This window comes from Sodiomyces alcalophilus (assembly GCF_042370955.1).
Source record: "Sodiomyces alcalophilus JCM 7366 unplaced genomic scaffold ACRALscaffold_5, whole genome shotgun sequence".
Taxonomy (NCBI): Eukaryota; Fungi; Ascomycota; class Sordariomycetes; order Glomerellales; family Plectosphaerellaceae; genus Sodiomyces; species Sodiomyces alcalophilus.
In genome coordinates, this window is record NW_027263536.1 from 1421280 (window position 1) to 1447574 (window position 26295).

General features: G+C 45.0%; 6 protein-coding genes across 6 annotated transcripts; 4 read left to right on the forward strand and 2 right to left on the reverse strand.

The window, feature by feature from the left end:
* The first annotated feature begins 257 nt into the window (after positions 1 to 257).
* On the forward strand, positions 258 to 3006 carry ACRALDRAFT_1043844 (uncharacterized protein). Its single transcript, XM_071015326.1, has 4 exons — positions 258 to 388; positions 440 to 760; positions 824 to 2553; positions 2656 to 3006. The coding sequence occupies exons 1-4, from the start codon at positions 370 to 372 to the stop codon at positions 2689 to 2691; spliced, it is 2106 nt and encodes a 701-aa protein (XP_070874201.1). The 5' UTR covers positions 258 to 369; the 3' UTR covers positions 2692 to 3006.
* ACRALDRAFT_211804 (uncharacterized protein) lies at positions 3007 to 3834 on the forward strand (the record flags this gene model as incomplete). Its single annotated transcript, XM_071023786.1, has 6 exons — positions 3007 to 3019; positions 3070 to 3107; positions 3232 to 3451; positions 3535 to 3554; positions 3597 to 3754; positions 3822 to 3834. 6 exons carry the CDS (start codon positions 3007 to 3009, stop codon positions 3832 to 3834), a joined length of 462 nt encoding a protein of 153 aa, XP_070874202.1.
* Positions 3337 to 6022, reverse strand: ACRALDRAFT_1077252 (uncharacterized protein). Its single transcript, XM_071018620.1, has 2 exons — positions 4495 to 6022; positions 3337 to 4423 (listed from the first exon to the last, which is right to left on the reverse strand). Exons 1-2 carry the CDS (start codon positions 5401 to 5403, stop codon positions 3908 to 3910), a joined length of 1425 nt encoding a protein of 474 aa, XP_070874203.1. The 5' UTR covers positions 5404 to 6022; the 3' UTR covers positions 3337 to 3907.
* Positions 6023 to 9749: 3727 nt separating this feature from the next.
* Positions 9750 to 10471, forward strand: ACRALDRAFT_1071727 (uncharacterized protein; the record flags this gene model as incomplete). The annotated part of the gene is made up of 3 exons (XM_071017891.1): positions 9750 to 9923; positions 10002 to 10064; positions 10217 to 10471. 3 exons carry the CDS (start codon positions 9750 to 9752, stop codon positions 10469 to 10471), a joined length of 492 nt encoding a protein of 163 aa, XP_070874204.1.
* A 541-nt stretch (positions 10472 to 11012) lies between these two features.
* On the reverse strand, positions 11013 to 12174 carry ACRALDRAFT_2028359 (uncharacterized protein; the record flags this gene model as incomplete). The annotated part of the gene is made up of 4 exons (XM_071020526.1): positions 11013 to 11666; positions 11723 to 11845; positions 11970 to 12081; positions 12164 to 12174. 4 exons carry the CDS (start codon positions 12172 to 12174, stop codon positions 11013 to 11015), a joined length of 900 nt encoding a protein of 299 aa, XP_070874205.1.
* An 868-nt stretch (positions 12175 to 13042) lies between these two features.
* Positions 13043 to 13984, forward strand: ACRALDRAFT_211809 (uncharacterized protein; the record flags this gene model as incomplete). Its single annotated transcript, XM_071023787.1, has 8 exons — positions 13043 to 13134; positions 13209 to 13272; positions 13302 to 13316; positions 13387 to 13466; positions 13509 to 13612; positions 13680 to 13776; positions 13859 to 13912; positions 13954 to 13984. 8 exons carry the CDS (start codon positions 13043 to 13045, stop codon positions 13982 to 13984), a joined length of 537 nt encoding a protein of 178 aa, XP_070874206.1.
* Positions 13985 to 26295: the final 12311 nt, after the last annotated feature.

The window sequence follows — 26295 nt, forward strand, 5'->3', positions numbered from 1 at the left end:
ATTGGCCGCTTTTAACCATCAATTCCCTTTACGTGGTATATTTAAAAAACATCTCTTTTCCGTCTTTACTATTTTTCTTGAGCCGTGTTCAGAGTCTCCTTCTTCCCACAGCATGCCGTCCTCTCGTCCGTTTCCGCCACGATAATTCACTCCGGCTGTCTCGCTTCCCGATACCTACACGAATAACAGATGCCGAACAAAGAGATGGCGCCCTCCACCATGGAGGCAATCATTGCCTCCAAGATGCCACCTCCGAAAACATATCCGCCTCCTAAGATCTTCCCCCCGAAGGAAGCCAGGTTCGAAAAAACCATTGCAATCCAGCACGACGGGCGCGAAAAGGCCCTGGCCCGAATTAACGAGAACCCGATGATTGTCATTGACAATGGTAAGATAGGAGGTCAACACCGTTGTGGCATCACAATCTGACCGCTTGCAGGATCCTTCAATGTTCGCGCAGGCTGGTCATTTGAGGACAATCCTCGCCTCAGCATCCCGCCCATCATGTCCAAGTTCCGCGATCGTAAAGCCGGGAAGACATACTCGTTTGCGGGAAACGACTGCTATGCCGATGCCAACTCGAGAAGCCATATACGCAACGCCTTCGAGCAGGGAAGCGGTGTCCTAACCAACTGGGATGCTATGGAACATGTGTTGGACTATATCTTCATCAAGCTTGGGTTCAACGACGTGGACGGGTCGGTCGACTGGCCCATTGTCATGACGGAAGCTGTGGCAAACTTCAGCTACGTGCGTAAGAGTAAGCGACTGGATGGTCTGCAAACAAACACTTGTCATCGAGCGTGCGACTGACAACTCGCAGCCATGTCGGAGACGTTATTCGAGTGTTACGGAATCCCCTCCGTGGCGTACGGCATCGATGCCCTGTTCTCTTACAGATATAACAAGGGCAACACCGGTCTCGTGGTCTCCTCGTCTCATACCTCCACCCACGTCATTCCCGTTTACAATCAAAGACCACTTCTCGCCCAGGCCACTCGGCTGAACTGGGGTGGCTGGCATTCGGCGGAGTACCTTCTAAAGCTGCTTAGGCTCAAATACCCGGCCTTCGTCGGCAAGCTCAACTCGTCACAGGCAGAGCATATGCTCCGCGATTACTGCTACTTGTCGGCCGATTACGATAATGAGTTGCGGGGCTATCTCGATTGGACTGGTCTGGAAGACCGGGATATTGTCATCCAGTACCCCTATACGGAGGAAGTCGTCGTACAGAAAAGCGAAGAGGAACTAGCACGCATTGCGGAACGAAAGAAGGAGAGCGGTAGGCGGCTTCAGGAGCAGGCTGCCAAGTTGCGGTTGGAGAAGCTCATGAGGAAGGAGGAGGAACTTGAGTACTACAAAAGTCTCCAGGCACGCATTCAGAACGCGACGAACAAGAAGGATGTTCGGCGACTGCTGGACGCCGACGAGTTTAAGGACGAGGCGGCGTTGGAGAAGACCATCAACACTCTCGATAAGGCGGTTCGAAAGGCGCGGACTAAAGACGTGGGTGGCGACCCCGAGGAAGACCAGCAGGAGCCGGTATTCGACCTCCTAGACGTACCGGATGACCAGCTGGACGAGGCAGGACTCAAGGCAAAACGACAACAACGATTGCTCAAGTCCAACCACGATGCACGCGCGAGGGCCAAAGCTGAGAAGGAAGCCGAGAAGGCGCGAATTGAGGAAGCGAAGCGCTTGGACCAGGAGAGACGCGAGAAAGACCTCGAAGGCTGGCTCGAGGAGAGACGACAGGCCCGCGCGGAGACGCTCCAGAAGATGAAGGAACGGGATCGCCTTAAGCAAGACCTCGGCAACCGCAAGTCGCTCGCGTCACAGAGCCGCATGAAGACTATAGCAAACCTCGCATCGGATAACCCGACCAAGAAACGCCGACGCGGCGGGGACGACGATACGTTCGGGGCCGACGACGATGACTGGGGTGTCTACCGCACCATCGCCGTAGGAGACAACAGTGACGACGAGCATGAAGAGGAGGACCTGATGACAAGTCTCAAAACGTACGAGCAGGACCTGCTGCTGTATGACCCCGGCTTCACGTACGAAGATACGTACGAGGCGCAGTTAGACTGGTCCAAGTCGATGCTGCATGCCTTCACCAGGGGCCCGCGGCCATTCGACCCGGCCTCGGCGGCCGAAGTCAACCAGATCCACCTTAACGTAGAACGTATCCGCGTTCCCGAGGTAGTCTTCCAGCCATCCATCGCGGGAGTCGACCAGGCCGGGCTCGTGGAAATGGCAGGAGACGTCCTTACCCAGCGCCTCAGCGGCGCCGTCGCTGGCGACCGCGACGCTTTCCTCCGCGATATTTTCCTCACGGGCGGAAATACGTTATTCAAGACCTTTGACCAGCGTCTCCGCGACGGTCTCACCCCCTTGCTACCTGCGGATGCGACGCTCCGGGTCCGCCGCGCGCGGGACGCCCAACTCGATGCCTGGAGGGGTGCCGCTGCCTGGAGTGGCTCCAGTGCTTGGAAGGCGGCTACCGTCACTAGGGCTGAGTATCTCGAGAAGGGATCCGAGTATCTCAAAGTGAGTCGTGCCCTGTTGCCACAGCTCTATGTGGTCCAATCTCTTCCTCTCTCCATTGATGCAACTAGGCCTAGTCACGGATTCTCTAACTGTTGAAATTAGGAGCACGACCTGGGAAACCCTGCCTCGACTGTATGAGTACTGTTCGGCTGATCACAAGGGAAAAGTAAATGGCAAGCAGGGAAGGGCGGCGGATGGGGTTCAAAGGAGTTCGGTCAGGGGAAAGAGCCAATATTGTGCTGGATTTGGACAGTTCTCACAAGAATACTCGGCATTCCGGGAGTGAGTGCCATAAGACTCTTGAGAATGTAAATTAAGGGATAAAGGTCGTGGAATGGAAAAAGGGTTGATACAGGCCTTCTTGACCTGCTCCCCAGACAGGCCCTCATATTAATATAGATCAGCTCCTCGGGCGGGCTCTATGATCGCTAATCAAATCGCCCAATATTCTTGATGGCGCGCGTTGGTATCGTCCTTTTAAATGTCTGGTTCTATCGTTTCTGGCTTGAATTCAAGCTAGCTCGTCTCCCACGGGGCCTCTCACCGTCTTCAAAGTAGAAAAGAACAGAAAACGGGGAACCGGGGGGGGGGGAAGGGGAAAAAAAAAGAGGAGGGGCCTGTAGGGGAGAAAAAGCCAGCATTTCCTATAATTGCCCTAGCTGGAACATAATGCTCGAGGATGCCCCATGTGCTCTGCCCCTCGCATCCCTATATGCCGTTCAAGGTAATTGTCATTGTGGCGGCACACTCGATCATCATTCAACGGGCAGTCTCAGTATTCATCGGAGGATGGGGCGGCTCCTTTATTCTATCACTCGTCTCATTTTTCGAATTTGGACATGGACCCAAACTTGCGGCATGATGCGCAAGGAAGTGACGTCGGCTGCCACCAAGAACCGTTGCCATAACAATACCATGAAAAGGGAAGATATGGAATGAACCTTGCAAGGCTGGAGTAAGAAAACAGGACACTCATCGTAGGAAACAAACAAGATCGACCCGTTTCAGCTAGATAGTGCTATAACAGCCTGCATGCTACGTAGTACATACCAATCCGCGAGTCGACGAGCGTCTCATATCGCAGTATGTCCCCTTTCGGCGACCGTAGCATGACAACGATACTGTCCTTCTGTTCCTTCCCTGCAGTCTCAACCCGAAACCGAAACCCCGACACCAAAAGAGAGAATACAAGAAAACCACGGTAAAAATATGAAAATGGAAAATGAACTCGAACCGAGGGCCGTTCCGCCACAATGACATGGTGATAGTCTCACGGCCTAAAACGCCGTTTTCCCCATGGAACAATGACCCATTTGCCAAATCCCTCGCCCCCCTAACTCCCCCATGACCAGCCTTACATCGCAGCGGGAGGGGCAGGCATCCCATCTTGCCGTAGCTGCCGGGTAATTTCCTCTTCGTCCCGCGTCTCCTGTTTGACTGGCTCGAAGCGATGGTCTTTGTTCGGGTACTGTTGACGCTCTGCCATCTGTTCGTGCGCGGCTAGGCCGGCTACTGCCTGTGCGACGGCCTCGAGCGGGGTGCCCGTAGCCGCAGTGCTGGCCGCGGAGTCGCCGGGGTTGGTAGGTTGCGGTGCTTGGGCACCAGTGTCTGTGGGAGGACCTTGGGCATTGGGTAGAGGACCTTGGGCACTGGGGGGAGCAAGTGGCGGTTGGCTCAGGTTAATATTGGGCGGGGGCTGCGGGTATTCGCCTTGAGCATCCAGGAGGCGCGACTGTAGGTGGATCACATATTCGCGGAGTGCATAATTCTCGGACTGCAGAAGCTTGAAGCTCTGCTCCATCTCCTTAAAGTCGCGGACCTGTTGCTCAAGTGTTTTAATGTACCCTTCTTTGCGCTGCCGGAAGGCCCTCTGTACAGTAATGTGTCAGCAGACGAGCCGCGTAAGGTAGACGAGTGAAACAGAGTCAAGATGAGACAAACCTGAGCAGCTCTGTTTTGCGCGGCGCGCTTCGACTGGGACAGCTCCCGTTTGGCCTTGCGCCCGTCGACTGGCGGTTCATCAACGACCATGGGGCCAGCGCCGAGAGCAGCTTGCGTCTGTTGAGGCTGCTGAGGATGTTGAGGCTGCTGGGGATGCTGAGGCTGCTGCTGATGCAGAGACTGCTGTTGATGCAGGGGTTGCTGCTGATGCAGGGGCTGCTGCTGATGCTGGTGGGCCTGTTGCTGATGCTGTGGCTGCTGGAGCTGTTGTGGCTGCTGGAGTTGCTGAGGATGCTGGGGCTGCGGAGGCTGCTGGGACTGCTGAGGCTGTTGGATCTGCTGAGGTTGCTGGATCTGCTGAGGTTGCTGGGGCGGCTGGGCCTGTTGGGGTTGCTGGGGTTGGGGCGACTGCGCCTGTGGTTGGGGTTGAGGGTGAGCCTGAGCCTGAGCCTGAAGTTGGGGCTGAGACTGGGTCGCTGCAGGGCCAGCGTTAGGGGGACCTGGTGAGGCCGTAGGCGGCTGAATCCCTGTTGGCACCATGTTTTGAGCTGGTCCTACACTAGCTCGACCTCGTAGATCGGGATGAATATGCGCCTCAGGGTCAAGCGGGTTTGGTATCGGACCAAGCGCATCGGGAGCTGGAGGCGTTACGCCGTTGGCATAGCCATGGGCAGGGGGCGCAGAGACAGGCTGCGGAGGCTCAGGATGAGCTCCACGGGGTGAAGCAGCTGCGCCTGGCTCAGAGTTGGGCTGGGCACGCGCGTTGAATACGCCGAGATGGTCTCTAAAATGGGAGTCTAGAAATTGGAGATGCGTTAGCAGTGCGAGAAGGATGGTGATGATCAAGTGGCCCGAGTTTCGCGGAGGAGACGGCGCAAGCAGCGATCGAGGATGGAATAAACAATGCATTTATAGGCTGGCAGTTGTGTCGAGGCCCATTCCGATGGGCAGACGACTTGGTGCAGGGCGAAGGCGCCAGCAAATAGCGAGCACTATTTCGCATCCTTCCTCTGCCTCAAAGACCTGGAAGAAGCGCGCTGTTCTTCCTCGAGGAAAGGGGACCGGGCCAGGACCGTCCTCTGAAAAGGGGAAGGAGGGGGGAATTAAAGCATGGGAGGCGCGAATCGCGAGCAATACAATCATAGAAACAGACTGAGTTCGGGTGAAATGATAGAAAACACGCAAGGGAAGTATCGGGAGAGAAGTGTGAACGAACACAAGTTGGACTGAGAAGCAGGAGCTCGTGCATGGAGCGCGAATTGAACGCAACTCTCATGCCAGGGACGCGTGAGCGTGCTGAGATCAACAAGTAAACGATGCCTGACAGCAGGTAAACTGCAGTGGAAGCGCAAGAGGTACAGGTCAAGGTGGGGGTATAGAAAGAGAGAAGCTTGTGTGCGCGTGTTGTCGCGAGAACCGCCCGTGGACGTGGACGACTTTGAGATGGACGGGATACTATAGAGAATAGAACCCGATGGGAGGGGTTGGACGAGGCGATCAACCAGCACACGGAGTGACAAGGGGTATCTGAGGCCCAAGAAAAGGAACTAGCTACTCACCAGAATTCTGTTCCTGATGATGTTGGTGATGGTTCGGGTTGAGATTGTTGCCAACGCCAGCGACGGTACTGGTGTCGCCGGGAGACGCGCTGGCCGGCGGCTGTTGCTGTTCCTCTTGTTGCTGCATCTTCCTCTCTGGCATCCTTCCAGGTTCCTCGACTCTGAGTCAGCAGACCAGCTGAGGTGATGAGAAGACGAGGGCGGGGATTTGCGGTGGTTGAGTGGAAAAGTCGATGATTACTACTCGTTGGTGCTAAGGTAAGATGACAGAGAAAATGCAGCCGCTGCTTACCTTATATTGCTTGGACAAGGCGTAGTCACCAAAAGGATACGGCTGCACGAGTACGTAATGATGTGAGTGGGACGTTCCGAAACTCCGAAGCCAATGGGCGAGGTGGGAATGATCGTGCTTACGAAGCAAAGAAAATCCTTTCCCCCAAATCGAAGCCAATTACGTACGCACGTATAGAGTGGGGCCAGCAATGTAACATAGGTACCTATCGTATACAACGTACATACACTCTAACCCCTGTTTAATTGTCTGCAGTGTGCTTGCGGATCCAAATAAACCAATGGTATCACGATAATGAGCGGAGTGGAATATAAGTAGATATATTAAGAGCAGGGGTTTTTCTATATAAAATACAGGGGTTTGGATATACTAAACCAGGATAACTCAGTATCCTGTTAATCCACCTTATAACTCCTTAATATCCCGAAGACGACGTGGTATTAAAGCGACTAACCGTTCTAGGACCTTAACAGGAACCGCCTCCTACGCAGCGTATATAGCAGCTTTAAGGGCTGCGCCCGTGGGGCGTTATAGATAGTTAATTATTATCTAACGCTTTATCCACGCCTATATGTTTTCGATTAGATTAAGGTTAGGGCTATAAGGCGGCTATTCGACCTAGTGGGTATCGGCGGTATCACTCTATCGCTCTCTAATCTTCCCTAGAGTATATCGTGACGTATAGATACAAGCACTATCTTACTAGAGGATCCGATTCGGTTCCTCTAGCTAAAATTAGTATAAAAGTAGAAGGATCTTCTCGTAATAATTACCACTATTTATAGTCTTTTATTCCTTCTTCTATATAAGACCCGGCCCTTTATACGCCCCGGTAAAACAGCCCTAGAATATCCAGCCCCTTACTTGTATCCTCGGTTATAGGAAATCTTTAGCGCGTTTATTCGGAAAGATCGTTATGTATTGTTTTAGAGGCAGGCCTATAACCTAGGTCTTATCGGTCTAGATCCATTATTTCTAATCTTTAACGGTTAGGTAAGCGTAGCGTTTAGCGAAGGCAAGGCGTCTCTAGCGATTATATAGAGTTAGAGCTATTCTTATAGGCTAAATAACCCTTCTTATACCTATTATATCCAGCGAGCTCTGGATAGCTTCGCCGCTAAAGCTCTAGAGGAAGGGAATTAATTACTATAGCTTAATTAGAGAGAGGAATCTCTTAGACTTTAAAGACGTATAGATTATTTAACGCAGAGCCTCCTCTAACGGCTATAGAATAGCTTATCGGCGTCCTTTAAGATAGTGATTAGGTTATAGGCGTTAAGTCCGGATAGCCTATTAAACCTGTCTTATAGTTAATCCAAGGATTTCGGCGACTTTAGATTACGTCTTACCTAGTATATAATAAAGGTACTCGATTCGTACACGATCCTCGTAAGTTATACACTTCTAAGGGGAAATCTAAGTAGGAATAGGCGTATTTTTAGTAGAAGACTCCTTAGAGCTATCGCCTAATTCCGATATAGGAGGAGGAGGGGGATAGAATCGGCCCTACTTCTAGTAATAGTTAGTATATAGTAAGGAAATATAAAGGAAGGGATACTAACCCGGCGAGGCGTTCGTAGTGTATCGATTATTTAATTAGTTATCTAATTAGTAAGCTGCTCTCTGAGTTCGCGGCGGCGTTAAAGGGCCTATGCCTCCCTTATAGGATTATAGGCGGCGAGAGAGTCGTCGAAATACCCCGAATCGTTATCCTCGCTATTATTCTCCTCCTAAGATTACTTAGGGATCGTAGAGCTGTTTTAGCTAGGATTCTAACTATTCGAACCTAGGGTCGACTCGGGATTAGAATTAGTTCCGGGCTATCGATACTAGTAGTTACTGCTTTAATAATTACCCTGCCTTATTTTAGGCCGGCGAGCGTAGCTATATATAATCCAGGGCAGCTTCCGCCGTATCGTAAAGTAAAAAAGTACTAGTTCCTAAGGAAAAAAACAGGAGATATTTCCTATATAAGAAAATAAGTTATAACTGAATCTTTTTACCTATATAATAGCTATAGATTACTTCTAAAGATACCTTAAGATATATTTTGATGATATTGAAAATTTTTTCCTGTTAGTGTAGGTATATTTCTAGAAGATTCATTACTTACCTAATAAGGCAAGTAATATAAGTACCTTTAACATAATTAAACAGGGGTTAGACTATATATCCCTATCGACACTGTGCCTAGTATCAGCTATGCGCTATAACGTATAACGTACTTGCGTTGAATCTTAATTAATTTTAAATAAATAAATCCCTAAACAGTACGAGTAGATAGTTGATATCTAGAGGCTTGGATGCTTATATAAAGAAAAGATACGGTTAATAAGCCTATATGACTAAGATTATCCTTCCGAAGCCGACTCTAAAAACAAAAGCAAGTCGGGGGTCGTGTTGGCTTCCGAAGCTCCACGGGGCTGGTCCAACACCACACGTCAGGCCAGGCCAATTTGTCAGCAAGGTTCAGTTCAGTCCGCGTCCCCCGGGGGGGGGGGGGGGGGGGGGTTGGCAACATCGCGATACGGAACAGGACAACGGCACGTGCTGCATTGGGAATCCCTCTTACAAGACTACTCTTGCCTCTTTCTCCGGAACTACACTACCTACACGTGTGATACTGCAGTCTCTTCTCCGTGGACATCGACATGTCGAAAAGGTCGTACATGATGCTGGAGCATGGTCGCAGGTTCCGAACATGATCTTCGGAGTAGGGACGTTCGATGATTCCCGTCCATGACCGATACAGGTCATGACATGGTGGCCCATGTGGCGTTGATACGCGACGAAACGCAACCACTTTTAATTGGTATGCTTTGATGGTGAGCTTCGTCTGTAGACATGGCACTATTGGTACGAGAATGGTCAATTGTAGGCTAGGAACACGCAGCCTCACAACTCGCAAGTGAGGTCCCCCATAAGTCGCCAATGACGATGCATTCGTAACTCAACCCAGACCAGTGCAGAGAAGTTTTTGCGGGTTTTGTTGGTAATAATCGGGATGCTTGTTGGCCATTACAGAATACCTCGACTTTGCGCGGCTTCCGATGCTCTGTTAAGGTACCTATGTCGACGCGGTGTGATAGCGGGGTACTTTCGTCGTCGCTGGAAAATCAATTATTACAGAGGTCCTTCAAGTAACTACTCAATTAAAAACAGCTACAACGTCGGTACATTTGCCCGTCGATCCCTCGCACCCGTTTCTTTCCTTCTCAACAAGTCATCGTGCGCAACCACATTCGACCTCAGGCATACGCCTCGGTGTCGTTGAAACCAATTAGAGGATAATGGGACTCCGATTAATACCACCCAGATTCCCATCAACCCTTTGCCCTGTCCTACCCAGGCTGATCCTTCCAACGACGGGACACCACAGCACGCGCACACGCAATACACGCACAATGTCGCAGCATGCCACGGGGCAGACACCAAGGTTCTCGTCAGGTGTCGACACAGAGACACTAAGTCCCGCCCTGGACAAGCTGCTGCGCGAATCAGGCGGCCGGTGGACACTCTCCAAGGACGGCGAAGCCGTGGAGCGGAACTTCAAGTTCAAGACGTTTGCGAAGACATGGGTAGGCTGCGGGCCAATCGCCACTTCGGTATTTGTTTGTCGAGATGCGGAATTCGAGGGGACTAATAACACACACCAGGATTTTATGACCGCTGTGAGCCTGCAGTGCAAGATTCGGAATCACCACCCGGAGTGGTCTAATGTGCGTGGTAGACTTGACTATCTAGCCGTTTCGCAGCTTCTCCCGTCTTCATTTTTTTTTACATGCTTGAAATGTGTCCTATCTGGACCATCCATTTCCTGGCACCCTCGTTTTATGTACCTTTCTGACCATTTGTATTCTGATACTCGCAGGTTTACAACACTACCTTCATCCGTTGGACAACTCATAATCCCAAAGGCCTCTCTGATAAGGATGTTCATCTCGCATCCATTTGTGACGCCTTAGCCCGGGACTTTGGTGAGCTCATTGAAGACCCGAGTCCCATCAAGCTCGACCAGAGTACCAACGCCATGGGTGACAATCCTGAGGGGCCCAGCAGTGTGATGGGCCAGCTGGCGGATAAAGTGGCATTCGCCGCTGGTGACTGCTGCGGGAGAAGAAGCTAAGACTCTCGAGGGTGCGAACATCCGGTGCTGAATTCCACATTCGCAACATGACCCCAAGCTCGGACGCGTATTTAGGTGGATTGTTCGAACACCTCGGATCGGCGTGTTAACTGTCATTATTAATTTAATTAAGTATAGTGTCTTGTGTGTAAGGCCAGCAAACCCTGGATATGTACAATAGGAGACCTGATAATGCCTTCTTTGGCCAGCCCTTACTAACGCCTCTCCAATGAATATGATGATACACATGGCTCGATGCTTCTTGATAACTCATCCGCCTCTTTAGTAACCCGACACCTCCTATGTCACCACCCACGAGAGGGAAACCTCCTCTATCCCAGTTGTTCGATATTGTGCCAACCCTCCGCCTGCTTTGCAGACGCTGCGTCGTCGTATGCCTGCCTGTCGACAAGACATATAGCCTCGCAGAGGTGTGAATAGACAGCGGATGCCAGTCCTGCGTTGCAAGTCAATGGAACAGCAGTCTGTATCAACGCGACAATAGGATCCTTCAGATCTATAGCCATACAGACCATGGCGTCTACTGTTGCTTCTGCGCCTTCATAGCCTGGAGCTTCCTGTCGCGGCGGCGCTTGTTGGCCTCGGAACCCGCCTCGGTATCGAGCATGTAGTCCCACCAGCGGAAGCTGGACGCATAGTTACCGATGAACTTCTCGTGGTGCAGGTCGTGGTGGTCGGCGCCAGCCCAGAATGGCAAGAAATGGCGTAGGCTCCAGGGGAAGTCGTAGCCGCTGTGCGCATCGATGGCCTGGAAGAGGCGAAAAGTGATCCAGAGGTACATGGTGATAAGGTGAAGATCACCAGTGATGGAGACCCAGAGGATCGGCGAGCCGATGATGCCGATGCCGAGGAGCATGACCTCAATAGGGGACGCGTACTCAGCAGCCAAGCCAAACGGGGCAGAATAGTAATGGTGCATCTTATGGATGGCCCTGTAAAGGGGTCCATGGTGGAGCAGGCGGTGGAACCAGTAGTGCCATGTGTCTTCCATCACGAAGAAGATGGCGATTTGCATGGCTATTTTCCATGCGGGAGGGAACGGAACACCGAATTCCATTCCGCAGTAAGTGGCGAGGGGATGAAACAGCCAGATTTGTGGGAGCTCAACCGTGAAATGGGAGAGGAGCACGACAAGGGTGCATTGCCATTGCTCCTTGACGGTGGGCATTTTTTCCTGATCACCAGGTCAGCTCTCGCATCATCAAATGTAGCCACCGCAGAGACACGTACAAGCTGAATTTTATACTTGTTGAAGTAGGGAATGAAGTCGGCAATGATGAAGGGCAGACTGCGACCGAAATAAACAACTTCGTGCATAACGAAGCTCATGATCCCGGTTGCTAGGATATCATTCTGCATCCAAAGGTACCAGGCCTAAAGAAGGGAAGGGCGATTAGTGTCGGGGTTGCCATCGAGCTGCGCATCCTTCAAACGAAGGGATGTAGAAGGTATGTAACTGGAGGTAGGGACGACGTACGGCCCAAAGGCGCTCGGCAGTGTTTAGGTGCACATTGTATTTTGACACCTCATCGAGCACGCTGAAGTAGTCCTGCGTCGTATTGAGGGCGACAGCGACGACCGTTGAGTTTCTGTTGGTTGCGGATTGTGTCAGTGTATTTGAATTGGAAATGAGCGGCGAGCTGAGCGCGGAGAGGATGGCCAGATCCTTACGTGACGTCCATGATGGCGGCCACGGACAAGAGAATTTCCCTCGCCCTTGTGTATACTGTAACGGATGGTTCAGAGGAAACGTTGGTAAAGAGTGAAAAGAAGGGAACCCCAAGGACGCGAGTCTTGGGAATAAAAATGGAGGAAGGAAATGGGAGATAGGTGGGTACGGCAGCGATAAAGGGGCACGTACGGAGGGAGGGAAGTATTAAGGAGCGCCAGAACCAAAAAAAAAAAAAGAAAATTATTATTGTCACAGGCAGTTTTATCTATCTAGGTACTAATTTAGTAAGATGAACCCCGAATGCCCAAATACCCCTGATGGGCTGTATCTTAACCAATAGCATAACGGTATGATCATGATGCCACTTATCCGATGCGTTTTCCGGTTTCCGTGCCGTTCTCATCCGCTGAACTAGCACGACACTGTATTATTGGTGTGTACGTGTGTACGCGTATAATTAGGCAACTCCGGGGCCCTTTACTCTTCTTGCCATCATCCAACACATTTGGGTCGGGGCAAGTCTGTGCCACCTGGAAGTGGTTCGTTCACTGATGTACTTGGACAAGCTACAAAGCTGCCTCAACATCCGTACGTTCGTATTAGGTATCTATCTTAAGCACATACGAAGCCATTATATTCATACCGCTTGTTTGGTGTAATTGGGTATTTTCCTGATTGTACAACGTAGATAGCGATTAGTCTAATGAAGAATCGACGGTGTTTGTTCTGGAGCATCCCGAATACGAAACAATGGGGCATCTGTCAAAAGTGGGTGGGGAAAAAAGGGGCCCTCATTCACTCCTCCAGACATTTACATATGTAATTTTGTCACGTGATTGTCCGATCATTCCTGACCACTATGAACCATTCTGGACGCCATGTCGGGAACAATCATTCCCGTGCCTATAACAACAGACGAGAATGGGGCCATGATACTGGAGACGCCCCCCGACGATGGCGTGGTCCGCGCGTCCTATCTGCCATCAAGAATGCTACGAATAACCTAAAACCAACCGACGGACAAGCAGGTACGTTGTACACAAGCCTGAAGATCTCGGACCATATTTCCCCAAGCACAGGACAATATGCTTCCGGCTCGGATGGGACAGTATGTAGACACGACGAACGGAGTGATAGCACTGGAACTCGGAAGTACACTACATAGTTACCAAAGCGACCCGCCTCTCATTCAAGGAAGTATTAGTGTAGAATTCATTCAAAGCCCGCGGGGTCTGAAGTCAACGTTCTCAGGTACGAGGTAGCTCTCCATCGGCCATGCACCTTCCAATACCCCCTGCTAAGGTGGGTAGCGGGGTTTTAGGACGGAGAACAGGTCATTGTCAGAGAGGCTGGACATGCCTACCGATGTTGGTGTATTTCCCTCTATCCAGGCTATTGCCAGGGCAAAATTATCGAGCTCCGACGTAGCACCATCACCTCCAAGGTAGGTGAGGAGCTAGACTTCTGTTCGAGAGATAGGTATTTCGGGGGTTTGGATTTGGTGCACTTGGAAAGTACGGGACCAATACCAACGATCATGGTACACTTCGTACGTACCAAGGCATCCGGACATGATGGATGTGCATGCGATATGGTCGGTTTGGCATTGTACGTCCTGATATTCCCACACTAACATTTATGAAAAATGTTGTTACGAAAGGGTTAATAAATAAACAGTGTCAAGGAAAGACGAGAAAACAAAAGACCAAGTTGAAAAAAGACTTGGAGCTTAAATACAAGGAGTATCGGTTGCCTTCGACGCTGGATTCATGCACTTGGTCGTCTCCAGCGAGCGAATCGGCAAAAATGTGTACGAATAGCTGCCCACTAAGGCCCCGTTCGACAATTTCAATAACTTATTAAAGAATTTCAATAACTTTATGCAAGGTATATCGTAGCTAAGACGCTAATTTAACGCCGGTCTTTTTTCACGATATACCCTTCTTATATATAAATATATAAATATTAGGGTACGGTTAGTCCGACTGGGTTATCTCAGCGGGCTTAGACGTTTTGATTCTAGGCGTGCGTGGAAGTAGTGGGCGGCTTCCCGGCTGATTCGTGGTGTACATAGTGACATACTTCTGCTTAAGTCACACAAATGCAAAAAATGCACTTAATAGGTGTAAATCTAAGCCACACGCCATAAAAGGTACATTGACCTGGTATTTCTGAGATGCCTAGAATAAACATCTGAGGAACGAACGCAGAGCTAAGCGTATTCAACGAACGCTTTGTATGGGGAAAATTTCAAGAGTCTGTTTTCAAAACGCAACCAAATAATAACAAAAAAAGATATAACTTTCCTGTTTATCGTCTAAGATAGAGAATTGATCGAATATAAATCTATCTTATTTCTAACCTTATACGGCCTCTGCTTGTATCTACCTGAATACCCTGTCGTGAAATCCATTTAACGAACGCATATTTGTGACGACGATGACCCCCCTCTATCTTCGCCCACACACCAGATATCGCCAAGTAAATTATATGCTGAGGATCGTTAAGAGTAGGAGAAGCTCAGACGGTAGGTTTGATTGTGTTTCCAAGGGGTCCGCTTAGGGGACCTGATTGACGATTGAATCGAGCGACCGGGCGGTCCTTTGAAGGACCTGATTAACCTGATTGACCTGATTGACCTGATTGAATCGAGCGGCCGGGCGGTCCTTTGAAGGACCCTTGAAGGACCTGATTGACCTGATTGAATCGAGCGACCGGGCGGTCCTTTAAAGGATCCTGGATTAACCTATTGAATCGATTAGCCTAGGCTTAGTTAAATTAGGCGATTGGGCAGACCTTGAAAACGATAATATCGTGGTTATTCGTCAACGCGATTAAGCCAGCGTTCGTTGATTACGGTTCTGTTTGCGTTCGGGACTCAGACCTCCCTGCGGGAGAGAGTACGATAGATAGAATAAAGATCTCTGATTGGCTAAATTACTAAAACGGACCCATATATACGTACTACACCGGTAATTCTGCATAAATCCATTTCCTGTATGTACTACGCCAGACTCCTCTCCCCAGGGTGGTCTGAGCTTGCTGAGATAACGACTGGGGCACTTGGTTATTCCGACTGGGGTCCCATGTTGACAGCCGGTGACACCCGCCCGCGTGTTCCGCTTGTACCCAGATGGTACTTTCACATACTACAAGATATCCGCTCAATTGATCGTAACGACGATACACTCAATTGATCGTAACGACGATACGCTCAATCGATCGTAGCGACGGTCCCGACGATACACTCAATTAATCGTAACGACGATACGCTCAATCGACCGTAGCGACGGTCCCGACGATACACTCAATTAATCGTAACGACGATACGCTCAATCGACCGTAGCGACGGTCCCGACGATACACTCAATTGATCGTAACGACGATACACTCAATTGATCGTAACGACGATACACTCAATTGATCGTAACGACGATACACTTAATTGATCGTAGTGCCGATACACTTAATTGATCGTAGTGACGCTCAGTTCATCGTAACGACGATACGCTCAATACGTGTCTATAAGTATCTAGGTACAAAAAGAAGTCGTGGCGGCTGGCGTCAGGTGTTGTCAGTACTGCCCCAGTCGGAATAACCAAGTGCCCCAGTCGGACTAACCGTACCCAAATATTATCGGTGGAATATCGTCCCGATCCGTAATACGGGGTAATATATTTATTATATAAAAACTACTACTTTTTGCTAGTAAAGAGTATCGTCATAACTTCTATAAATATCGATATAAGGGGCCTGGGTTCTTTTAGTATAAAAGAGGTTATAGAAGGGTCCCTCGGTGATATTATATATACCTGACCCGGAATTTAATAATATAGAGTTGTAATCCGTACACGATATCAACTAGGAGCCCACCTAAGATATCGTACCGCCGCCGCGACCGTTACCCGCCGTACAGGGTATATAATAGAGGAATACCGTCGATCCTAACGCTTCTACCGATAATGGTTTATTAGAAGATAACGAAAATACCCCGAAATACACCTTATCGTAGTCCTAGGCGTCTCGGGCCGATGCTTCCTTATCTGCTAAATAGTCTTATATACGCTAGAACGACCTGGCCGAACGTGAACTCTTTAAGCGATTACTTACTACGCGTCGTGATAATACCCTATTCGTAAGTAGTAATAAAAGGTTAGTAAAGTAATTAGCCCTAACTATAATCCTACCTGATATATAAGAGGTATTTCCGGTAGCTAATCTAACCCTTAAAGTAATAATATCTAAGCTTAACAATAAGCAAAAAGAGCTACGGGCGGCGTTAACGCTTATTAATAAGTCCAGCGTTAATAACTATAACGATAAAACGAGTATAATCGATACTAGTAATAAGTAGTGGGCTGCTTTCGAATATAAATATAGCGACTTTAGTAAGCGTATACGTAGGCGTGGCGGCGTGTATTAGGTTAAGAGTCTCTTAATCTATATTTAGCCTGATACTATTCCGACGGGTTAGACTATTATAGATATTTAAGAACTAGATAATAAACGTAGGCGTTAGTAATCGGTATTATCGCTAACACTATCGTTAGTCTCTAGTACTAAGCGTAGCCGGAGGCAGTAATAGGATCCAGATACTAGTGGATTAGGCTTACCGGTCCCTCGTAACGATCTTCTAGATAACGCCCCGCGGCGTTAATACTATAAACAGGAGCCGGAGGCTAACTTACCGGTTAACCCTCTAATAGCCGGATTAATTACGTTATTAACGCGCTAGAATACGCCTATTTAGGAGAAGGCTATTATCGACTACTAGAACGAATTTAATATCGAATTAGGTGGTGATAATAGCCTGGTTATAGTCAGCGAGTTCTTTACCGAAAATCCTAATCTAGCGGCGATATTTAATATATTACGAACCGGGGTAAAAAGGAGGTTTCTAAAAAGACTTGGTTTTATTAAAGAAGACGGCGTTATTAAAGGCGGCGATAATAGTAATAGAAGGCGAGGTAGGCGCGATTAAGTAGATCTAGATTCGGACTAACGATATTTTAATACTCCTAATTAGTTAGGGTTTAACACCACTAACCTAAAAGAGTATAGTACGGGGTAAAGCTTTATCTTATCTATTTCTTTTTATTATAGTTACTAGATTATAGTATATCGATATATCACTCTTTTTTATCTTTTTCTTTATAATATAATAACCTCTCTTATTATTAAGAGATTACCACGCTTACTTTATTATCTTAGCTATTTAGTATCATATCTCTAGCCTAGTCTTATTATCGATTATACGATTAGCTTACTCTACGGCTAATCGTAATAGTCGCTTATTATCCTTAAATCCCCTATTAACGATAATCGATCTATTACGTATAGCTTTAACGAAGTTCTAGATACTAGTCACGGTATACACGATTTCTACCTGCTTATCGAAGCTATATTCGGGTGCCTTCCCGCCGATAATAAGAAAGGACCTCTTTAATATACTAAAGACCCGCTTAATAACGCTACGGTGCCCGGCGTGGAGGCGGTTAAACCTCTCCTTTAAGGATAATCGCCTCTAATCTATTTCGGAGAAATCCTAGAGGTGATACCTCTCGCCGTTAAATAGGGTAACGATACCTCGAATATCGCTGCCGAACCCACTATCTACGAGGTATAATCGCCTAGCAGGTATATTAAAATTCCCCCTCGCGAAAGCCTCTCGAAGCAAAGAAGAGTTGTTTATACTACCCTCGGCGCCGGCTAGGATATACGTGAAATAGAGGTCGAAATCGACTACCGCGAGGACGTTTTAAGTCAGTTACCCCTTATAGTCATAATATCGGCGCTATACTTTTAGTGGAATAAACGCTATGATATACGTGTTGTTAATTACCCCGATATAGCCGTTAAACTAACTATTATATTATAATAGTTCGATATATTAAGATACGTATCCCGTAGGAGGGCTTATAACGTATTCGAGATAAAGCTAACGTATCGTACCTAGGACCTTGTTAAAGATACGCGATTCTGTATTTAACGATATCTTAAAGCGGTGATATATATTACGCAGGGATACGCCGTGGCCGATAATATAAAGAAAGATTATAACCTTCTGCGTTATCGTATAGTATAAGGTCTCTTTAACGGTGCCGTTCTTTATAATCTATTTTATAAGCTAATAAAATTCGTACTAATTAATTCTGAATAGATCCCGAAATACTATATTGGAATCGATAAACAGCCCCTCTATAATACTTATTATTATAGCAGGAAAGTTCCTGTGATTATAGCGAGAGGTATTTTTAGGTAGTTAACGGCGTCGGGTAACTTGAATTCGTTAAAGAATATATATCAGGACTATTAGCTCGAGTTCTGGGATCGTATCGTTATCTTAAGTGGTGATAATAGTATCGCTAGCCTCGTTTATAACGGCGTGGCTAATAGTGGATCCTATCTTATTAAAGATTTTTAATAACTTAGAAGCACCTTTTAAGTGCTTCCATACTTTCCTATATAAATACGAATAAGTTATTAAAGAATTTTAATAAGAAGACCCTTACCTAGCGTGGTACTTCGAAAACAGGGGTATAATAGGGGTATAGCAGAGGTTGGCATAAAAAATGCGATTATTACGAAAATATCATATAAAAGGGGGCCCTTATGCATTGGTAGGTCAGGAGTTATGCATTTTTTGGTTATATTAACGTTTTTTAATAAGTTGTTCAAATTATCGAACGGGGCCTAAATACTCTTAAGGTTACCCTAACCTTTATACCGGTCCTGATTATTATCGAGTATAATAAAGGGGCTAGTATTATCTATATTATTATCGATATATATATATTAAGGGCTAGGGCGGGATCTTAGGCTAATAAAGCTACGGAGGGAGATATTAACGACTTTATTAATAGCCGAATCTTCTTTATAAATATAGGTAAGAGGTTTAATAACCCTACCCTGGCCGAAGACGTTTTAGACCTAGACGTTACCTAAAGCCAGTTCTGTTAATAAGTGGCTTTATACTTAAAAAGCCTATAGATACCCTCCAGAATAGACCCTTATAACGCCCGCCGTGTTAGAGATCGGTCGATCCGTGTTTTCGTAAAGGACGGTCTACTATAAATAAGAGTTACTAAGAAAGATTCGACTCTTAAGAGGTAGATTAACGATAAAGAGACTTAGGTTACCCTGATTAGGAAGGCCTATAACGAGTTAGGCTATTATATAAGGGATAGGATGTACTAAAAGCGTACCCCCTTATATACCTAGGACGGGATCTATAAGCAGACTAAGGAGGTTATTAAAGTATACGCCGAGTATTAGAGCCGTTAAGACAAAGCACGCGAGGATCCCTAATCGCTACTTAACTGCCTTACTAAGCCCTCCCCTTAATATAAGTAAGTCTTAATATCTAGTATCTTAGTGGCTACTACTTAGTAGAAGCTTAATATATATTTATAGGATAAGTCGAAGCCCGTTTATTATAGAAGAATACCTCGCGAGCCGTTATGATATTTTTATAAGAGGATATTATTTACCGGTATAGGCTATACTAGTATATTATCGTGGATAGAGGCCCTAAGAATAAGGGCAGTATAATTAAGCTAAATTAGGCGTACCTAATAAAGCGGAAGGTTATCTCTGCCTACTACCCCCGTTCTAATAGTCTAAATAAGGTAGGATATAAGCTTATCGTCTATATACTTACTATTTGGTAGAAGATTTACCGCGGTATATTATATAAGATTCTGCCTATAGTCCTTTTCGTAGCCCGTATAACTATCCGAGTATCCACCGGAAAGACCCCTTTTTACCTCCTTTATAGCTATAAAGCTATTATGCCTATTAAGATAACCTGCCTTACTTAGCGAGTGCTTAACTAAGGCCGCGTTCAGACCCCTAAGGAAGAGATATTACTACGCCTAAGGGCCTTCGCCTAGTTAGAAGCCGACTAAAGGACTACTACTAATATAGTTAATAAGTAATAGCAGTAAAAGACCGACTCTATTAACCATTTAAGGGTTAGGACTCTATATAAGTAAAGACTCTAAGTAGGAGACCCTATCCTTATATATAACACTAAGCTGGCTATTGATATAAGCCGCGATAAGAAGCTATATTACCCCTAGAATAGTTTATTTCGTATTATATCGTTTAATAAAGGATAATAACACCTTTAGACTATCGAATTCATTAGGGGCAGAGCTCTAGGGCGTTACTTTTACCGCTAACCGCCTTAAGAAATTTATTTAGGATAAAGCTAGACGCTAGGAGCCGGAGGACTAGACGATACTAAAAAGGGACTACGCTAAAGAACTAATAATTACGTACCCTGCCCGCGGCGTCCTTATTAATAAAGAGCTAGTTAAAGCACCCCTCTTCCTAGGTGAATCTATTAATAAAGATACTAGGGCTAAGGATAATAAGCGTTAAGACAACGCAGGTTCCCCTAATTAGACCGTTAATATACTCCTACGATAGTTAGCGAGACTTCGGGATATACTAGGCGAGTATTATAAGAGGTTAGAAGTAGAGCTCCGGAAAGCGACGTAGTCGGGAAGAGTCAAAGTCTATATCCCTAGAGATCCTGACTTTAACCTAAGTGAGTATAAGGATTATACTAGGACCCTATACTTTATCCCCTACTATTACTTTTTACCTAATTAACCTGATTATAGTAATACTATACTTAATAGGGGTCTTATATATAGTATTAGGGCCGAGGATATATAAAGCACCGCTATCTGCTTATCGTCGAAAACTAACCACCACTCCCTAAAATAAAAACACCACTTTTAGGACTCCTTAACTCGCTCTTTTTTCTATTTCTTTCCCGTTTACCCTTTATTACCCTAATTACCCTATTCCACGCCCTTTTACTTATTATTTTATTTATTAGTTTCTTTTATTTATATTTTACTATTATTATCTTCCGTTTACACACACTAACTAAGTAAATACTATAAAGATATATCCACTAAATATATTAATTATTTATTTACCTTTCCTTTACCCGTTTACGCTGCGCACCGAAACAGAATATCCTAAATACACTAAGGTTACCCTAATTATAGTAATTACTATCCTAATCACCTATCCATATCTTACTCCGGCTTACTCTTATAGTCACTATTACTAAGGCCGTATATCTTCGACTTATACCACTATACCTAAGCGCTAGAGATAAAGGGAATATAATACCACTCCACTATCTCCTCTTAATTTCTTTTAATCAGGTTATTCTAAATAGTATAACAGAACTTCTCGAGGTTATCCTTATATATATACGCTAATATAGGGACCTATGCTATTATATAGTCTCACGGTTTAAGATCCTTTCCCCTATAAACGTCGCGTATCTGCTAAATATTTTCACGGTATAAAGTAATAGTGCTTACTACGAAGACGTCGTACTAAGGCGAAAGCCGTGGACGTATCTTATTATCGTACACGGACTATAGCAGTACTAGTAAGTCTTTAGTATACGGATTAGCCTGACTAACACCTATATAGTTACTATCCGGCTATAAGACCTCCTGGTTAGACTAATAGAACTGCTTCCGAAGTCCCTTATCACGATATATACACGCCGTCTTATAAAAATAGTAGTTAGCGGAGTCCGGGAATCGATAGTTAAGTTAAAGCGATACGTACTTAAAAAAGGGATAAGTAATCTTATTATTAACCCAATTACTTATAGCCGACCACCGTTCCTTATAGTACTAGCATAGTATCATAGGATTTAAGTAAGGAGTAAAGGAAGCTATCTTAAGACGAACAAGGAGGCCTACTAGTAGACTAAGGGAGGGGGTATTATGCTAAGATTATTCGTTAAGTCCCTTTAAGAAGACATAGGCATAGAGGTCTCTACTTATAGACCTCTAGGTGCCACTTAATAAGAAGGTATTAGTTATATAATCTCCTCTTAGAGTAACTAAGGGACCTTCATAAATAAGGTAGCCTTACTATAAAGGCTACCACCCCCTCTATATACTCTAAGCTAGCTCTCGTATTCTAAATACACGATAAGCCTTCTCTAAACATAAAGCCACCTAGTAGTTAACACGTAAGCCTCTAGAACCTCTTTATAAGAGGCCTCTATAGCTTACGCGATAAGCTCGTATTAGACACTAGTAGGAAACCCAGAGACTTATAACACGAATTAATAAGACCTCTTTATACCTCTTATAGATTACCCCCCCTTTCTTTGACTCCTGCCCTTAGGAGTAATAGAGGTCTAGAAGTAATAAAAAAGAACGACTCCCTTAGCCCGGCTACTCTTCTATATAAAGAATTCCGCCTAACCTAGGAACCTCCTTTTATACCACCTATAAAACAACACCACTCCTAAAGCAAGCATTAAAGAATAAAAGATAAAAGCAAGAGATAAAAAGAAAAGGGGATAAAGTTTATAAATACAAAGATTCCTCTTAACACTATATAGATAAACGTGATTATAAAGAATAAAGTAGCTTAATAAAGAAGATTATTCTAAAAAACCCTAACTAGCGGCTAATATTATAATATAAAGACCCTATAATAGTAAAGAGACCACTACTAAGAACTATTCTAAAGGATTCTATTATAAACTCCTAACTTATCGTCTAATCTTTAAATAACCTATATAATACTCCTTTACCTACTAAAGGCCCATAATCATAACTCATAATACCCAAAAAGAGAAGGTGCTTCTAAAGAGGGAAGTCATAACATATAAATAAGGCTAAATCCATAAGAGATCAGGCTGCTAGGCACCTATAGGCAGCTCCTAACTCATCTATAAGAACTTTTCGTTAACTCCTAGCTTTATTATTTTTCTTCTTCCTCTTCTCTTCTTTAGTTATTATCTAACTTTATAATTTTAGACCTTTAGATAACTATATATATAAGTCGATTCCCTGCTAATAGCATAAAGCTATATATATATAGCTTAAAGTCTCTTATCGACTTCGCGGACTTAGTTATCGGATTCAAAATCGTTCCTAGCGGCCGGGTAGTAGAATATAATAGATAGAACTAATAGAGAGACAGTTTCTTATATAATAATAATATCTCGGATAATTTAATTATCGTCCTTTAATATAAGTGCCGTGATAGTGCTTTAAAGATAATAGTGCGGGTAGCCACCAGAATACCACCTATAACGACGATAATAATATAGCAGATAAGGGCCCTGCCCCTTATATCATGTATAAACAGGTAGATAGGCTTAAAGTTATAACACTATATAGCCGGTATACTCGCTAATAGTTAGAATTAGAACTAGATAATAAAAGCCGTGGTAAGATTAAGTTTGCTGCCTGCCGGGATAGTATCGCAGCGTCGTTTAAATACTAACGCTACTAAATAAGGAAGCCGAAGCATTATTAAGTTATAAGTCCGCCGTTCTAATAGACCACTAGGTAGGCGCTAATAAGAAGGAAACTAGCTCTTTATTAATACTGCTCGGGTAGCCACCGGGCTATAGAAGATACTGCTTAAGGCCGTCGAGGACGGCGGCTTAACTAACTATAAAAGGGTATATCGGACTTAGAACTTAGTACCCTACTACTACTAACTATATAACAGGTTAAAGCCTTAACTAACTAGATAAAGCTCCGTAAAGCCCTATCGGAGTTTAAAAAGGAGAATCGTGACGGGGCTAAGAATAGGGCCAATAAAAGACGCCGGGCCGAGCAGAAGGCGGCTAAAACGGCTAAGAAGAAGGCTTAAGCTAAGTAAGAATAGCGAGATAAGATAGCCGACTTCGCCTAGCGTATTACTTATAGTCTAGAGTACCTAATATAACGTGCCGAGCTAGAGGATAAGTAGTAAGAGTAAGGGGTAAAGGATAGGGTATTAGGCACTATAAGTGCTATATAATAAACGACGGAAACAGTTTTTTATTTTTTTTTTTATTTTTTTAGAGTATAAAGATACTAATAATTAACGGAGGCGCCACTATATAGCAGACCCTATACTAATAACGACTAACTAACTTAACGCGGTGTCTGACTATAATACTATTCTAAAAGAGAGTCCGGCAGGTGGCTTTTAGGCTCCTAAGTATAATCTTCGAATCTATAGTCCGCCCACTTAATAAGATACTCGCGGCGTTTCCTATTATAACGGTGACTAAGGATTTTTTCGACTTTATACTTATCCGATTCTTAAGGCTCGACGTTAACTTTTATAGGGACGGGTAGAGGCTAACTATCGCGAGAGACCTAAGGTTCTAAAAGCGAAATAAGGAAAACCTTATAAATCTTTATAGACAAAGAGAGCTCTAACCGGTAAGCTAACCCGTGGTTACCTATAATACTAATAACTTTAAAGGGACTAAGGTACTTATCGGAAATTTTACGACTTAGCCGGCCTTACTTAATATTCTTCGAAAAAAGTAATATATAATCACCTACTTAGAAATACTAATATATACGACTAGTATTATAATAACGTTTATAGGTCCTTTATATATACTAGATAAGAACTTATATAGCTTAACGATTTTATATTAGGTGGCCGGCACGCTATTCGGCCTAGGCGGCACGGACTTCTCCGGACTTAGGTAACTTAATCTTATTAGGACCTTAGGGGTTAAATCCTATAAGGGCGAAGGCGGGGGTTTAGCGAATAGCGGAATACCAAGCTATATTATATATAAACTAAGCAAGGGATAACTTTTTTACCTAGTCGTCCTACTAAAGGTAATAATAGGATCGAAGGTAGTATTCTAAGTTCTAATTCTAATATTCCGTTTAACCGTTAGTCTATAGATAAAAGGCGGTAGATAACCGGCGGTAAACACTAAGACGGCGATAAAAAGTAGTCTAAAACTTACTAGTAAAAAGGGAGCCTTAATTAAAGATAATCCTATTAGGGAGACCGAAAATACTAAAGACGTATAACTATAAGAGATCGGCGAGCCTATCTACTAATAAACCACTATTATAAGGGATATATAGGGCGTACTTAGTTAGATAGTAAATAATAACTAATACTATATCTCTCTTTTTACCCTAGTAGGTAACCGGGGAGAGGCTAGTAATAAAGTTAATAGATATCTCTTAAAAAGGACGGCTTAGAATAGGTAAACTAATAAGACGGCTATAAGGCTTATAGTGCCTAGGCTTAGTACGCTAATAGATAGGATAACTCGGGATAAACTTCTTAATATCCTAGGATATAATCTCCTAGAAGAAGGTATCGGAAACGCGCTTATTAGTTCTGCCTATACTATAGTCGCTAGTAGTAAGGGCGTTATAAAGGGCTTATATAACTACTTCTCGAAGACCAGACTTATCGGGGATAAAAAGACGATCGCGAAAATAGACTATACTATTAGCGTCCTGAGTTTATTAGGTAGGTAGTTTATTATCGGTAAAATAAAAAGGGTTGTCTTTCTATACTTTAATAACTTCCTCCCTTAGACTTAGCAGGGTAGGCTTCTCCTTATTAGCGAGCTTTAGGAGGCTAATAACGAATTTCTTCGTGAAATCTTTAACTAAACGGCGCCTTTCTTAATCGACTTTAGCGGGGTTAGCGGCGTATTAGGGCTTTTAGGATAGTCTATTAGCAGGGTTCTATATACCTGGATAGTAACGAATTTCGAAATAATAAATAGCTAACTCTTCTAACTAGCGGGCATACTATGCCTTAATATAAGGCTTATTTAAGAGGTAGCGATAATTTAAGTAGTTAGTAAGGACTTCGACTAGGGTCTAGGTATAGGCTATATAGTATCGCTAATAACGGAATGCTTTATAAATAGCTATAAGCTTAGTATTAGGGGTTAGGTAGTTTAACTTAGCTCCTCGAAGCTTATAAGAGAAAAATGTAATAGGTCGCTAAGTATAGTCCTTTAGTTAGCTAATAACTACGTTAATTACGAAGTTAGAGGTGTCTGGCTTAATTCGAATAGGAAGACGGGGGTCGAAATAGCGGAGGACGGGGGCGTCTTAAAACGTATCTCGGAGCTTCTTAAAACATACTCTTTATTTATCGGAAAGGGTGAATACCCCTAGCTAACCACCCCCTTTTAATAGGTCGGTAAGTGGCCTAGCTATCTTAGAGTACCCCTTAATAAAGCGGCGGTAAAAACCCGTGAAACTAATAAAGACTTATACCTTATTAATAGAATTAGGCTCCTTTTACTCGCGAATAGCTTTTACCCGTATAGGGTCTATATAGATACTATTAG